Here is a 16726-nt window from a genome sequence, read left to right on the forward strand (position 1 = left end):
AAAAAGATGTCTTGGGTTCGATTTCCGACATGGTTATTTATTTAATAAGGTGTATACGCTGCGATTGGTGTACCGATACAGAGCCCTAGAGCAGAAAGGGAATGAAGAAGTTTTTTTCATCCATACATGTTGGTTTATAAGTCATAACTAAACTTTTAAAAGGTAAACTCTACGTGTAATTTGCTAAAATAAAAACGCCGTCTTTCTGTTTCGAACTCTTGAAGTTTATTTTATGACTTGTAACTTTACAACGTTTTACTAAGGTAATTACTTTACAAATTACTGGTATAAATAAAATAAAAATATTGGGTTACTTCGCCGGAGGCAATATTTAAAATTAAGGACTGACTGAGAAATTTGTGAAGAGTGAAAAGTGAGACACTGAGTTCTGAATGCTTTTTTAAATTTTTTTTTGTTTTTTTTTTACAATAAACATAAATGATAAAACAGAGTATTACAAAAATAAAGCATAATTACATAAAAATGAAATACATAGTAATATGTAGTAAAAATAGTAAACAAAAACTCCCACAAAGGCATGGCCTGTTTGTGGGTATACAAGAAAATGTTAATGAATTTTTGCTCCTTTAATAAATAATGGACAGTTATAATATTTTTGTGTAACATAAGAAAGAAAAAATAAGATATTCTGTAAAATATAATATGGTTTTTTTATAGTAATTAAAAAAGGAAATAAAAAATATTAAAAACACACAAAAATATTCCTTAAACCTTAATAAAGGGCAACAAAATAAATCATAGAAAAAAAGAGTTCGTATCTTTAGTTTGAATCCAGGATAGTGCATGTTTTTTAAAAGAAGGAAAATTTTGAAATTTCGTAATTTGCTTTACGATCCTATTTATGAAATTGAACTTTCTCCGAACATAGGCGTGTATTCGGTATTATAATCATTCGATACAAGAAAAACTAATATAAATGAATAAATATGAATTATTCTTACTGAAAAATTTAACAAGATACAGCGCAGTGGCTAGGTTATCCGAGCAATATTTTTTTTTACTTAGAGGCTTCGAGGCATAAATTATGAACTATTTCAAATCAAAAACAAAACAATTGACGGTATAGCGCAATTTAAAAGTAAAAGTATATATCCGTTGCAGTATAGCGGATTTTGTGCCACATAGCCAAATATGGAAGTGACTGACGATTGACCTTGTGCCTTGAACTCCTTCGCGTAAGTGAAGTTGTCAGACGAAATTTAACATGTAGGTCACTAAACGCATGTATTATTCAGTAATAACTTATGATTCTGATCTAAGATTCTTGTTTTGAATAAATCGATAAAATAAACATCATGCCACTGTGGCCTTATGCTGTAACTTATTCGTTTCGTAAATTCGATGTCTTTAACGTGAGTCTTGTAAATTTTAAATATCAATGTACGTATATGTTCCATATCAAATATAACTTAATATTCTGTTCATATTTTATTTTATAACATTATGTACCTAGCTGCTTTAAACCTTTAACTGCATTTCTTTAGCTTATTAAAAAAAAAAATAAAAAAAATATTTATAAATATATATATTATTATAGTTTTTTTAAAAACCAACTTAACTTCTAGACACAGTTCTATATTTTATTACTTTATATTGTATTTAAAAAAAAAAATTGTTGTCAATACACTCATCTTTTTATTTTTATTTTTATACCTACTATACTTCTTAACACTGTTCCTATTTTTTATTTCTTTATATTGTATTTAAAAAAAAAACTTTATGTTGTTTTTATACTCATCTTCTTTTTTTTTATACCAACTTTACTTCTAAACACTGTTTTATCTTTTGTTGCTTTATATTGTATTTTTTAAATTTAATGTTGTTTATATACTCATATTTATATAACTTTCATGTGTGTAAAAGCCTTATGGGCGTGAAAAATAAATAAAATAAAAATAATAAAATTCGTATCGTATGAGAGGGAACGAGAGCGAAATACGGTTTTAATTGCGTTAGAATGAGATGGATATATGACGAATGAACGAACTTACGAAACGAAATTGTGACAGAATAAGCCTGCAGCAGAAATGAAAAAATGGGCAGAATGGCGACTATTACGCAGTTTATAAAGTGATAACGTAAAACAAGTCAAATACAAGTAATTTAAAGCCATGTTAGTTCTAAAATATTTTTTCCTTTTTTAATAAATACAGATTTCAATAAATAATAGTTACTTTCATAAAATAACAATTTTCTAATACCGTACCAATACGAATTTCTTTTTTATTTTAGTATTATACAACGTGTTTCTTCAATGGCGAAATAATATCTCATGTGAAAAATCCATGTTTCATAATATGATTCGTTTGCTTCTCAAGATCTATGATTGATTACAACATGCGATAAATTAAAATAATATGAAAACAAGACCATATTGGGACTACAAAATGCTGGTCTTTGAGGTAATATATACAACATGATTTATTATTATGCGATTTACAACCTAACTCATTTTTTAATAAAATATTCGACCGAAAATAAGTTGTAAACATCTAAAAAAAGCTCTAAATAAAATACCCAAGTTCCCTTTTTTTATTTATATCCCTACAGAGATGAGGTAGAATTTTTTCAAATTCAGGATTTATGGATATTCGAGCGTTTACAGGGCTTATGACCTGTCATTAGCTGGGTTAAGTGGCCACTTTAAGTAGGTACTACAACATTCCCCATTCATTCCGCTTATTAGCGAATATCCACACAGGTAACATTTTTGATTTTTGTATATATGTTGATAAACAAGTTACCAATTATCAGGTTGTTTTCTCCAAATAAAAACCTTTATTGACATATAATATTTATCTTTTCATTTTACTTAATATATTGGGATACAGTAGTAAATATTCATCACAAAATATAAAGGTAAATAAATTAAACATTTGAAATTTATTTATTTGGTTTAAAAACAATTAAAAATGATACATAATACACATAAATATTGGAAAAAAAAATCGACACTACTTATTTTTCATCAATTACATGTAAACACTAACTAAATACATATTTCTATAAAATGAGCAAAATAAATGATTAAATTGAATTAAAAGTATTGTAAAAATTGAAAAAAAAAATGCAAAAATAGATAAAAGGAAATGTAATGATAAAACCTAAAACATTTTTATTGAAAAATATTGTTTTGCGTTCTATTGATTTACCTAAATATTTCAATTTTGGAGTCCATTTTCAAAGAGTTGTAAATAACAGTGTTCGAACCTCGGACCTCTGAACTGCGCGTCCGCAATACTAGCCACGGGACCGCAACCAGGTATTAAATTGAATAATGTTTTAGAAAGATATTAAAATGGATTATGAAAAAAATAATTAATAAAATAGTTAGTAAAAAATCGATAATTCTTGAATTTTTAATAACAATAGTATTGCATAATTATTATGCTTTTTAATATACGAGTATAATATAAGAAAGAAGAATGATTAAATTATTGCATACTCAGCATCATCATCATTATTCCCTTTCCGCACCTAATGGTGCATTGGGCATTGGATTGGTACACCAATCGCAGCATATCTCGATCAATTTTGTTACATGAAGGTAAAGTCGTTGGTCTGACGCTTCAGGTACCAGTCCAGGGACTATGAAATACTATGAAATATTTCATATCAAACATGCCGGGAATCGAACCAAAGACCTCTAGCATGGTAGGCAAACGCGCTGACCATTACACCACGAAGCCTACTAATAAAGTACAATTGGCTTGAATTGTACAATTTATATAAAATTATTTATTTTTATTTTATTTTAGAATGTTCGTAAATAATACAGTAATAGGTAATGTCTCTCTGTAATTTAAAGTTGATCCTTGTGACAGGAATGCCTACAGCAGCATACGAGCATACTTACTACTAATTTAAAAAATATATGTTTATGCAATCCCATTAAATAAAATAACTTGTTTTTTTTTTTTTAAATGTAGACAAAAGCAAACTTATTTCACATGATGTTACTGATGTGGGAATTAATTATTGATTAACAACGAATTAATATAGGTACATAGTTGCCCTGTAATTAAAAATAATCAGACGACGTTTAATTAAATATCTTTGTTTTTCCTAATTATCAAAATGTGTGTTTAGTTTAAATTTTTAATGTTTTTATTTGACGCAGAAACAATTTCACTTCTCAACGTTTGAAAGTAAAATGATTAAGATTGTGTAATCAGAAATGAAGCGGGAAAGTGAAGAAAATTGTGAGATTTAAATTACAATCGGATACTTGATAATACCTGTATTGATATCGAAGTACCTACACCTACACGTTTATCTACCTTATGTTACTCATGTAATGAATGTATGTTTGAATAATACAGTTTCCCACAAAAAAATAAAAAATATAAATACATTTTTTTTTTGTTAAAAAACGTATACTTGAAATTTGTGAATTCTCGAAAAAATGTTCACAAACAAAAACGTTGCCTTAAAAAATATATTGAATTGTGCCCACGTCGAAAGGCATATACCATACAAAAGAAGAAAAAAAACAAAAAACAGTTTAATTTAAACGTAAAATGATATATGGTATACACGGTTTTTCAGGGCCAGACCGCAAAACTTCAGAGGAACATTCCTTATCGTAAGTTTAAAAAAAATATCTAATGAAATTTTTCCAAAAAGTCATTAAAAAAAATAAAACATATTACCTCAAAATGTAGTAAACCTTGTAATTTTCTCAAACTGAATGATTTGGGTAGGTAGGAAGAAACTTCCTTAAGGCAATATGCCCGCTCGTATATGTATATAAATTGCATATGTATATAAAGTGTTAAATAAATAAATAAACTATGTCGGTCTGGAACCGAATTGTGGTCCCGTGGTTAGTGTCGCGGACTCACGGATCAGAGGTCTGAAGTTCGAACACTCCATCACAACTTAGTTCCCATTCTAATAGTGAGTGATTTACAACTCTCTGAAAATGCCCCCCAAAATTGAAATATTCAAATGAATCATAAAAAATGCAAATATTTCTTAATTATTTTTTTTCCTAGATTCCTAGAAAGAGTAGAATATTATTTAACTAGTTGCTGTAATTGTAAGTTAATGATTTGTAGAGTTTACGTGAAAGGTTAGTCAATGTTGGGTTGTGGTCCCGTGGCTAGTGTCTCGGACTCACAGACCAAAGGTCCGTGCTTCGAATCCCACTCTACCCCAACTTGATTCCATTTTCTAATAGTGAGTTATTTACAACTCGTTGAGAATGGCCCTCAAAATTAAATATTTGGGTAAATCATAAGAACGCAAATATTTCTTTTTTTAAAGAAAAAAAAAATGTAGACATATAAGATGTTTTTGTAAACAGTTAATCCAACCGAATTTTACTTCTAAATTAGACATTACGTGTAATCAACATTGCAATTAGAATTTTATTGAATGAATCAAGATTTATTTCATGATGGTTTATTAGAAAATATTTTAAACGATGTGTTGTAAAAACAAAGTTGTGATACTAATAACAAAAGTGTGTAATCTTAAATATTTGGAGTGTGTCTAAATTTTTGTAAACATGGACTGGAGTTCACCCCCCTAGGAAGTTATTAAGAAATGACAACAGAGATGGAAAACATTTTTAAGAAAGGAACATGGAAGTCTAGCCATTTAGTCAGATGAATCTCACCCGCATCAATAAAAGTTTCAGCGCCAAAACTTTACAGAAAACAAGATATGGAAGTATTGAAGGAATATGGATGTTTAAACATAGGCAGGATGATGAATGTTATACAATGTGTAATGTGGCCATTTAAACCAGCCAATGACTGATCTCTGTAAACAGACTTCAATATTTCCTTCTCTAAAACGTTCTACATCTCTGGTGTAATATGCTAAACTTGTGTAATATTTATAATAAAGTTTTAATTTATAATCGGTAATTAGATACATTGATTCCGCTAAAATTCCTCATAAATATATAACTGACCGATTATATGATTATATTGGTATTGTAATAAGATTGATTAATTATCATTTTATAATATTTAAATGTGTACAACGTATTTACTAACTTTAATAAATAATTAACATGCGTAAAATATTTATTTATTTAACACTTTTTATACACATTCAATTTATATACATATAAGGGCGGGCATATTGCCTTAAGGCAATTTCTTCCTACCTACCCAAAATATCGTTTAATTCCATTAAAATATTTTTAAATAATAAGTTCTACTTAAAAGTCTTATATAATAATATTCCTACACATATATTAAAATAATATTCCTAAAAATAGAGATACCAAAATTCATTAAAATGTTCAACTGGCTTACAAAAATATTTATACGAAATGATAAAAATAAAAATTTATATTGAATCTTACCCATGCGCGGGGTTAGACATAATACTCGTCATTTTGATCAAAGATATTCCACCGATTCACAAAAAACTTTTCGAAAAAATGAAAACAATTATTTGTTATGCTGGCGAGAATTTCTCGAATAACGGTAACTTTCAAAGTAGCACCGGATTGGTCAGTTCGTACGTAGATGCTCGTGTTTAAGAGGACCACTGGTGGCCGGGTGTTGAGTTCGACTAAGATCTCGAGACCTTTAGCATAATACAAATATGGTGTATGACCAATCCAGAAATATCAGATGCAACGAGAAGTATATACGGACTACTGAGGCATTGGCGTCTCACTAACACGACGAATCTTCTAAATATAGTTAAAATACAATTGTGACAAATACAGCTGAGGATTGTGATTCATTTTCTAAAGTGACATCTTAATGTGCTGTGCTGAATACTGTTTTTATGTGTAAGTTTACTGAGAAAGATGCTGTTTTGTAAACAGGTGAGTCAGAAAAAGTACATTTTTAAATAAGATTTCGCTTGCGAATTTCATAAAGTTAAAACCACATAACAAGTATGTATATTTAATAATATATATAAGAAGCTGTTTTCTTTCCTCAGTTCAATTTTATTAACAAAAAAAACCTATAATTAATGTATTTTACAGTTATCCAAAAACTACGTTATTATTATTGCATTAGTTTGATTAATATGCGATTGATACAAATTAAGTACTTGTCTACCGATAACAGGTGGTTAGAATAATTTCATTAATTGAATTGTAAAATTAATATGTTAAATATATATCCTATTTTTCAACTAACATTTCATATTAAATAGGCGATAATTAGGCCTTTTGGTCGGTTGTGGTGCAAAAATATACAATGATAAAGTATTGTTAAATATCTTTAGGTATCATGTAAGCGATAACTACAAAAAATATGTTGAAAAAGATAGAACTAGAATTTTAGTTGCGTTTTTCTCAAAGTAGTTTGTTTTATCTCAACAACTTACTCGTCCATTTCATGTTACTTATTATGTCAGTTTTGACGAAAATGAAATAAAGATTATGATTCTTTTATTTTGTGCCTGTGAGGATGGAGAAAACAATTGATATAGGCAAAATCAAAATATTTTTGAGAAACAACTACTTACATTTTTCATTAAAAATACAGATATTCTATTTAACGACCCGATTATAAAAAAAATGTATCCGGGTGGATGAATAATACAGTTCTGTGTGTGAAATAGAATCAGAACCATGGATGAGTGCTTTCGACTCGATGGCTGCTTTCAGATAAAAATCCTTAAAAGGAAGTTCACCCACCATGCCTAAAGTTATATTTGTGACAGGGTGGACGAGAAATAGTAATGATGATCATGACACTTTTTTGGTCCAACTCTCCCTTACAAGTTAGCAAAAATTCATACGTAAAAACAAAAAAAAAACACTGTGCCGATATTAAACATGCACTTGTTTACCATATCGTCATTGAGCTTCAAATATGGGCCATGTGACTCGGAGGACGTTCTGAGAAAATCGATAAAAACAATTTTAAAAAAAAAACCTAAACCAAAAATAACACTTCTGTGTATGGAAGAAGTAGGAAAAATACAGTGTTTTTCAATAAAGTAATATGTTTATTTAAATATTTATTACTTTAAGCCAAAAAGTCGCATTTGATAATTTTCTCAGAATGTGATCCGAGTCACATAGCCCATATTTGATGTGCAACGACGATATATTAATGTTTGTAAATAACTTAACATTATGCCAAAATAGATCGCATTATTTACTTCCAATTAAAGTAATTTTCTAATTCATTACAGAGGACCAAAATCTCATTGGGCAGGACTATTATAAGCTTTTGATTAGATAAATAACGTTGTAAAAACTAATATCCTACGTCACTGGAAGTAATAAAGTATCTCCACATATTCTCGGTTGCTCGCCGTTGCGTGCAGTAGAAACACTTCTCCCGGTAGGTGAAAAACTGTCTAATCATACAGATATTAACTCAATTTCTAAAACAATAATTATATGATTTAATAGCTCCAATTAACAAGATAAAGTGATTACAGTGAAGGTAAAATGGAGATAATATTGCCGTTCGAGTAATTATTCAATCTAATACAATTTTTATTTGTCAGAAAAATAAATTACGATTAATTTTTAATTTTTGAGTATTAAAATTTTGTGCCACTTTTGACAAGTCGATAAATAACTATGTTAGAAAACTGAAATTGAGTTGTGGTAGAGCGGTGTTTGAACTTTGAACCGCTAATTCGTGATTCCTCGACGCTACCACGAAAACGGTTATTTAAAAAAATATTTTTACAAAATTTTTGAAAACGCAAGTTTTTTTACAAAAACGTTCTAGAAGTTTTTCTAAAAATTATATTGTTATCCTATCGTTTATAGTAACTTTACATTTTGTCACGACATACGCGCACAGAGAAAGTAAAAAAGGATAGAACACCCTAGCTAGAACCTGACATACTTTACAATATTTATTTTCAGTTCATTACTAAGCATTGAATTTATATGGATATTCATTGTGTTCTGTGTGAAAATTCAATTTGAGTACGAAAAAAAAATCGGTCCATATTAATCGAATGAAAGTTTATTTTTGCCAAACATATTATTTTAATCGATTTTAAATAGCATTTATTATTATTATTTAGATACTTATCAAGCAACTGTTTTTAATAAATAAGACGCGTTGGCTATATTTTATTTTTTACCAACGACAATCAAAGCAAACCTACATGAAATAAACATAAATTGTTTAATTTTTAAAATTTGTAAAACACCCCAGTTAAATATAAATTAACAGTTTTTTTCCTCGCTCTTAAAATGCAGTTTAGGTAGTAGATTTGAATGCAATGATTAGTAGTATTAATATTATGCCCCTTTTCAAAAAGATCACCGTCGACACGCCATATAAATTGGATCGGTGAGGATTGTTAATTATTATGTTATGATCTTTTTTGTATTTTTTAAATGCAAATTGTGTGCAATTCAAAATACGTTCAATAAAATTTTAAATAAAATAATACAGTTTTGAGATTTCTAGTTGGTATCACGCCGAGCTTTCGTAAGTGCATGGTTTTATTTTTGCTGCATTTCTGCCGGTCAGAACTGCATCTGTGAGGCGCCAATGTAGGTCCGTCTGTACCTTTACTGTTATTTGCCCACAGGGCGTACATGCACGAACCCAGGCGGACAGAATACAGAATACAGAATCTTAACTAATTCTATTTAGTGAATATTTTTAAAAATATTATTAACCAGCGCACAATTACATATCTCACGTTTAATTTTTACGTGGAAACTATTATAGGTACATATATTTGTTTGTCATATTGTCATGAGCAACATAAAGTCGGTAGCTTTGAAAAAATGATTAGTTATCTCAACTAAACTAAATCGATACGCAAAAATAGATCACTTTTTATAAAATTTATATTTGAAACATTAATTTTGTGTTGTTGAAAAGTGGTACATATCCATTTTATTCATTTTTAACGGTTCAGCAAACCTTTGACACAGTATCAATGTAGTATTTAATAAAAATAAAATATTTATTCAAAACTTTATATATCCAAACAATTTATACATATATAAGGGCGGGCATATTGCTTTAAGGAAATTTCTTCCTATCTACCCAAACCGTTCTGTTTGAGAAAATCAAAAGTACAAGGACATATTCTAGGTAAATATGCAAAATCTAATAATTTCATACTAACATTTAAAACAAAAAATAACTAACAATTTACACTATACTATAAAGAGAGGAGTGGAGAAGGGATGGGAAGAAAAGAAAAAGGAGAAAGGAACATCTCAAACATCTCACACCACATTCAAAGATTGTGACGTTTCAATTTTGATTTGAATATAACATAAGTAGGTAGATTATTCCACAATCGAGCTGCTACTACTGTGAAAGAGGAGTCAAGAAAATTAGAGCATTAACAAGGTCAAACATTTCAATAAATATGTTAGTAAATATGCCTTTACAACCACTTACCGACTCTTCTATGTCTACCGGTTTAGAGACGTACCCTTCACCAAAATAGTCGGTGAAGAACCATGTAAAGGTATAAAGTAGGATTTGCATGTTGGTGTTATTATAAATGGCGCGACGAAGAGATGGGAACGTCTCGAAACCGGTAGACATAGAAAATTCGGTAAGTGGTGGTTCTGGAATATTTTCTAGTACGTTTATTTTACAATTATAAACAAAGCAAGAAAATGTTTACAATTTTCTAATGTTTGACTTTGACTTTGACTCAGTATATAACAGAGAAAAAAAAATACAAATTTTATAATCAAATATTTTTTTTAATTTTTTTTTTTTATTTATTAAGGAAAAACAACAGTTGTTTTATAAGAATACAAAATATAAAAATTAGTATATGCATCCAGTTAAAGTTTTTCACAAATATAATGAGAGAACAGTAAAGTAAAGAGAAAAATAATATATTATAAAAGACATGAGAAAAAAAGAGCTCGTAAGAAGGTTAAGGGATGAGGAAGTAGAGTGGAGGAGTGGAGGAGGGATTTTCATAATATAATTGACCAATTCAAAATTTTTATATTTTAATAAAATAAACATAATTAAAGGACAATATTTTCAGTTTGTCCAAATTTTTGTAGACAAAGACTGGATTCAACTCCCTGGGGAGCTGTTTATATTTACATATTACAACAGAGATGAAGAACATTTAAGAGAAGGTAATATCGAAGTCCAGGCATCTACAGGGCTTATGACCTGAATGTTACACAGTGTGTAAAGTGGTCACTTAAACCAGCTAATGACAGGTCATAAGCCCTGTAGATGCCTGGACTTCTATATTACCTTCTCCTTAATGTTCTTTATCTCTGTTGTAATATGTTAATAATTAAAGGAACATAAACTTATTACACACTGGCAGATGTTTCATTTTACAGCGTTCCAAAAAGTTTTTTTTGAAGTCACAAAATTTTGTATTAAAAATATCTAAATAATATTATAATATTTAAAAAAACATTTGAGTTTTGGATGAAACAAACCATACCACCACTGCACTACACAGCGCGTTACTCCATACAAAATTTTATCGCGCAGCGCCGCTGAAGTGCAGCGACTCTGTAGTGCTGCTTGACCTTTATGGTTTGCGTACACACTTGTCTACACACGTGCGTTTCCAGATATTCTCCAGCAGCCAGTGGGCCACATGGTGACGGTATCTACCTACTGTCTACAAAAGATTCTCATCGGACATCTATCTCCCTTTGTTAACCATGGAGTTGATACAGTGCTTTATTTATTTAGTTTTTTATTGCTTACTTCTTGGCATGAACACTTGAAAAACTTACTACTATGCTCTATTTTTTATAAATTTATTGATATCATTCTAACTTTGCTAGAATTCCACTCGTCCATGCGCTTTGTAGCTGCACGATGATTGGTTATCTAGCTTTCATATATCAACTTTAAAATACCTAAATTTTGTAAATGGGGTCTAGAATTCCAATCGTCTATGCGCTTAGTAGCTGCAAGACGTGTTGTAATCTTAATCTATTTTATTATTCATATTATTTTATTTTTTTAGTATCATTAATACCCTAAATTTATTTGTCAATTTTTAAAATGTGTAAATGGGGGCTAAATTTCTAACTGTCTATGCGCTCTGCAGCTGCAAGACGTCCTGTAATCTAGCTCATATCTGTTATAATTTTTGATTGATCTTAATTGAAAACGAGGAACTAGAATCCCAACCGTCCATGCGCTCTGTAGCTGCAAGACGTACTGGGATATTTATTAATTGGACAGCGCCCTTGAGGTGATTTTCACAAAAATGGCGCTATATAAATTATCCAACTACATATTTATTGCGTACGTACTATTTCTTTTAATATTCAAAGAAGAAAAAAATAATTACTTATGAATGTAATCAATCCTACTTTAACATCCGTTGCATGTACGAGTACAATGTACATTATGCATACATATGCATGAATGCAACTCCATAGTATTATGGACTGTGCAGGATTTACAGAATACGTGTTTTTCTTCTAAAAAGAAAGTAATATGTTTTTCCTGTATTATCTAAGAAGGTAAAGTTGACATTCCTGATATCTCTCAATCAAACATACGATTTTATGACGAATTAAAAAAAATCTAATTACATGTGCACATAGTGATTATCGCAGATTAAACATGAGGAATAATTAATAAACTTTTGGAAATAAAATGCAAAGTTTCTGTAAGTTTAATATTCCCTTAATTAACGTAGTATCTTACATAAACGCCCAATTCATGTGTGGATGGTGTTGTTTAAAAACATGTTAAGCCACACTAACCCCAAACTGAGATAATTGATGTTTAATATGAAGGGAATTTTTAATGGTGAAACTGTATAGTGATAACGAAAAGGCGGACTGTAAATGAAAGACGAATTTCATTCAGTTTTGTTATTGGGAAATATTTGAGAAAGGATAGGAATATGGAATGGATAGCTAGCTACCTTTAATATGATCTGAATGTTCTTCAATTTCTGGCACTGGATGACAAAATGAACTATTAAATGGAACAATGTTTTCCACGACGCGCGACGATTCCAACCACTTTTTATCCGATTTTATGTCAAGTCAAAAATGTTGTTTTGTTTTTGTTCTAAATCCGAATCTTCTAATTTTGAATATCTTCTATCTTGATGTTAGGTAGGTACCATAAGGATGGGTCAAAGGAAGGATGGGAACGAAAGGTAATCGGCAAGGAATAATATCGATAAATGCTGTTATTTACTTAACATATAGTGTGTTTCGCATGTTAGTTAAATAGGTATCCTGACAAAGAGACGGGTACGTCTCAAAACTGGTTGACATAAGAAAGTCGGTAAGTGGTTACATACAAATATTTAATATATTTAGTAAAATGTTTGACCACAAAGTTAATGCTTCAGATATTATTATTATTATATTTAATCTTTCAAATTTATTTTGTGGCTCCTCTCAGGAAAAAACCTGTTTAAGGAAATCGAGTGAAGTTCAGTCGGTCTCTTCTTCATTTGAATCAATTGTATTTTAGGTGAAAATATTCTCATTATAAATAGTTTTCTTTAGGTCTATTTAAAGAAATGCACTTAAAATAACCCAAATTACTTAAAATTCATTAAATAAATTTTGCATAAAATCCTAGGTGAAGTTAATTCAAAATATATGATGCCATGTAATAAAAAATAATAGATAAGATATTTTATTTTATTTGGGGTTTTTACAGCTATTACATAAACAAAATAAGTAGAAAATATTAACAATACTTAAGCCAATTAAAAAAATCCACTGTAAATCTAATGACACATAATATATAAGAAAATAGTTAACGTAATTTTATGTGTGTGACGTTTGTATTCATATGTATGTTAATGTGTGTATGCGTAAATGAGTGAGGGAGAGGGTGCGTGTGTGTGGGTGGGTAAGTATAAAACAATAATTGCTTAAAACTTGCAAATATATTGAAAATGATACAAGAAAGAGCTTGGTAAAAAGTTTGAAACCTTTTTGTTCAAATTTAAATCAAGAAATGTTATAAATTGTATTTTTTGAAAGTATGTTAGATTATAAAACCATATTCTGAAAAATTAGCATTTTATTTTAAAATTGAACTGATACACACTGAATGAATAATGTGCGACGAGTCCCATACAATACGATTACGGTAGGTAACCACAAAATGCAGTAAATACGATATAATGTCAACAATAAAACAAGGTTCGACAATACGCGAACGTTGATTCATATTAAAGTATGGTTGCTTGAATGACGTCTCTCATGTTGTAATGGCTAAGATGCTTACCTCATGCACGGGAGCTACAGGATCGATTCCCGGTTAGATCACAGTAGTTTAAATGTGATTTTTATAAAGCGCTGGTTTTCTGTGTTGTTAAAATTCACCCGCAGAACGAAAAAGTTATTTTGTAATTACCCTTTTTCAAAACACGATATGCGCTTGAAACGTAATTTTTCAAGAGAGGGTTTTTGTGATTCGCGTCAAATGGTGTGAACAACCTTTGTTTTAAAAAATTACACCTTACAACTTAACCTGAAGGTAATTTCATTGTGAGTTCATAATTTCCGATTATATTTCATTAGTACCTAATATAAACTGTTGAAATTAGGGATTAATACATGATAAAAAATCATTTTTCAAACCTTTGATACTTTTTACATTGATATTTTTTAACTCCGAAAACATGCTCAATACTGGCTTTAAATTAAAAAAAAATCAAAATCGAAACGCCATCTAGGGCGAATATCGTGTTTTGATAAAAAAAACTTTCTCATGCGGTAAAAAATGTCGAATAAGGATGATAATACAAACATAAACTTAAGAACGTATAAAAATATTTAAAAATTTCTATGTACATAAAAAAAACATGAAGTTTTTGGTTTGATTAATTTAAATAAAAACAACGAGGACATAAAAAGACTACTCGCTACTCGACCAAGAGTTTTATATTAATGTATGTACATTAGGGTGGGCGGATAGTTTTTTTTTCTGAATTTTGAAATGAAAGGGGTCTGTCTAAACAGTTGCCTTTTGGATTACTCGGAATGCGAAAAATATCAAAAAAAAATTGAAGCTACTTTAAGCCCTCAACCTGATCTTGAAGTTTTCGAAAAAGTCAACTTTTAGCGCTAAACCGGCTGTCATTTCGCATTTAAAAATAAAATTAGTCAAATTAAATTTCATAATGTGCACTAAACCTTATTAAGTAAGTATCTAAGGGCGTAAGTTGCATTTTGTTTTGTGATAAATGGGTAGCATTATCAAAATTAGCCAGGCGCTCAATGGAATTAATTCCGCAGAGTGTAAACTTTTTGCATTTCGGTAGTTTTAAAACGTGTTTGAATTTGTAATGTGATTAAGTTATATCTTTATTAACAAAAAATAATTTAATTAATATGGATAATAAACAAAATGTTCAGACAGTTATAAACTTTAAACCTCGGTTGAGAGCCAAACTTAGCATGGAATATTTTTTTAAATAATTTTTCCGTTCAATGTGATCCAAAAAGCAACTTTTTAGACCCCTTAATTCATCATTGGCCCACTCTAATGTACATATTGCTGGGTTTTTATGTAAGTAGACGCATATATGCATATTTCATAAATATGTAATATGTGTTGATTGAATTATTTAAAAAAAAAACAAAAACTTTTGTTTTACTGTTTACTTTACTTTATTGAACTTTACTTGAACTTTTATCGTATGGATATGTATGTTTATGTATATTTATATTTATGTATATTATTAAGTAGGATTAATTTTATATAGGTAAATCTCCACTAACATGCCACAAAAAGTGGCATGATGGGAATATTTTATTTGCTTCTGTATATTCGATTATCAGCGACGCGGTGTAATACTCAACGCGTTTGCCTACAATGTGAGAGGTCTCGGGTTCGATTCCCAACATGGTTGAAATGAAAAATTAATTTCAAAAGGTGATTCCACACCAAAATATTTCGTAACCCCTGGACTGGTACCTGAAGCGTAAGACTGATCATCTTACCTTCATGTAACTAAAAATAATCAAGATACGCTGCAATTGGTGTACCAATGCAGTGCCCTATGCACCATTGTGTGCGGAAAGGGAATGATGACGATTATGATATTTTATTGTTTTGTACCATAAACTTATATGTCAATTTAAATAAAAAATAAATAGCATTAACTGAATTTTAGAAAATTCAATAACTAATCCGATTTCGTTGCGCGATAACTCGAAAATTCCCGCTAAAAATAATCCACAGACTGAAATTGGCGCCAAAATATTGCTCGCGGCATTTGCAAACAACTTCAGGTAAGTCCAGAGGAATGCTAGATAGTTTTGCTCTTCTTGTTTACAGAATAAATTTAGTACATACATGTCTGGAAGAGTTAAAATTCCAATTTAATAACACCGGAACGGCCCCAGGAATAGCATTATACTCGCATATTATACTTTTTTGAAACAAACCATCTAAAACCTTTACACGAAGTACAAACTACATTGATGATAAAAAATAAAATGGAAATAAAGCTAATATTATAGCATTTCTTTATTTATTGATATTAATATTTATTTATGCCTACATTTGTTACGAGCATGCAAGGAAAACTGGCAGAGACAGAATTCTGGTTTGTTCGCAAATTAATATTTAAGTCAAAAACGTTATGAATATGTTCCAATGTTTGTAGATAGGTTGGATTCCCTCCCTAGGGAGGTATTTAGATCTTTATTTGTTGCAACAGAGAGGGAAAACATTTTCGAGAAGGAAATATGAAGAAATCTAGACTTTTAAAGGCCTATGACCTGGTGATAAGCCCTGTAAATGCCTTGTCTGAATTAAAGTTCTTATATAATCATAAACTAATA

The 16726-nt window shown here is 29.7% G+C and overlaps 1 protein-coding gene across 10 annotated transcripts in view; it reads right to left on the bottom strand.

Moving 5' to 3' along the window:
* The window catches only part of LOC148276463 (uncharacterized), a 65131-nt gene that overhangs the window by 32257 nt on the left and 16148 nt on the right, over positions 1 to 16726 (bottom strand). Inside the window, exon 1 of one of the 10 annotated variants that reach the window (XM_088234223.1) lies at positions 6344 to 6590. The exons of 6 other annotated variants lie outside the window; for them this stretch is intronic. In XM_088234223.1, coding sequence (XP_088090349.1) covers positions 6344 to 6375 — 32 coding nt within the window. In that variant the 5' untranslated portion in view covers positions 6376 to 6590. Of the gene's footprint in view, positions 1 to 6343; positions 6598 to 16726 lie in introns of those variants that run through there. 3 more of the 10 variants (XM_088234222.1, XM_088234219.1, XM_088234228.1) reach the window with 3 other exon arrangements.

This window comes from Micrasema longulum, unplaced genomic scaffold, assembly GCF_059751315.1.
Source record: "Micrasema longulum isolate JH-2025_06_02 unplaced genomic scaffold, ASM5975131v1 h1tg001215l, whole genome shotgun sequence".
Taxonomy (NCBI): domain Eukaryota; kingdom Metazoa; phylum Arthropoda; class Insecta; order Trichoptera; family Brachycentridae; genus Micrasema; species Micrasema longulum.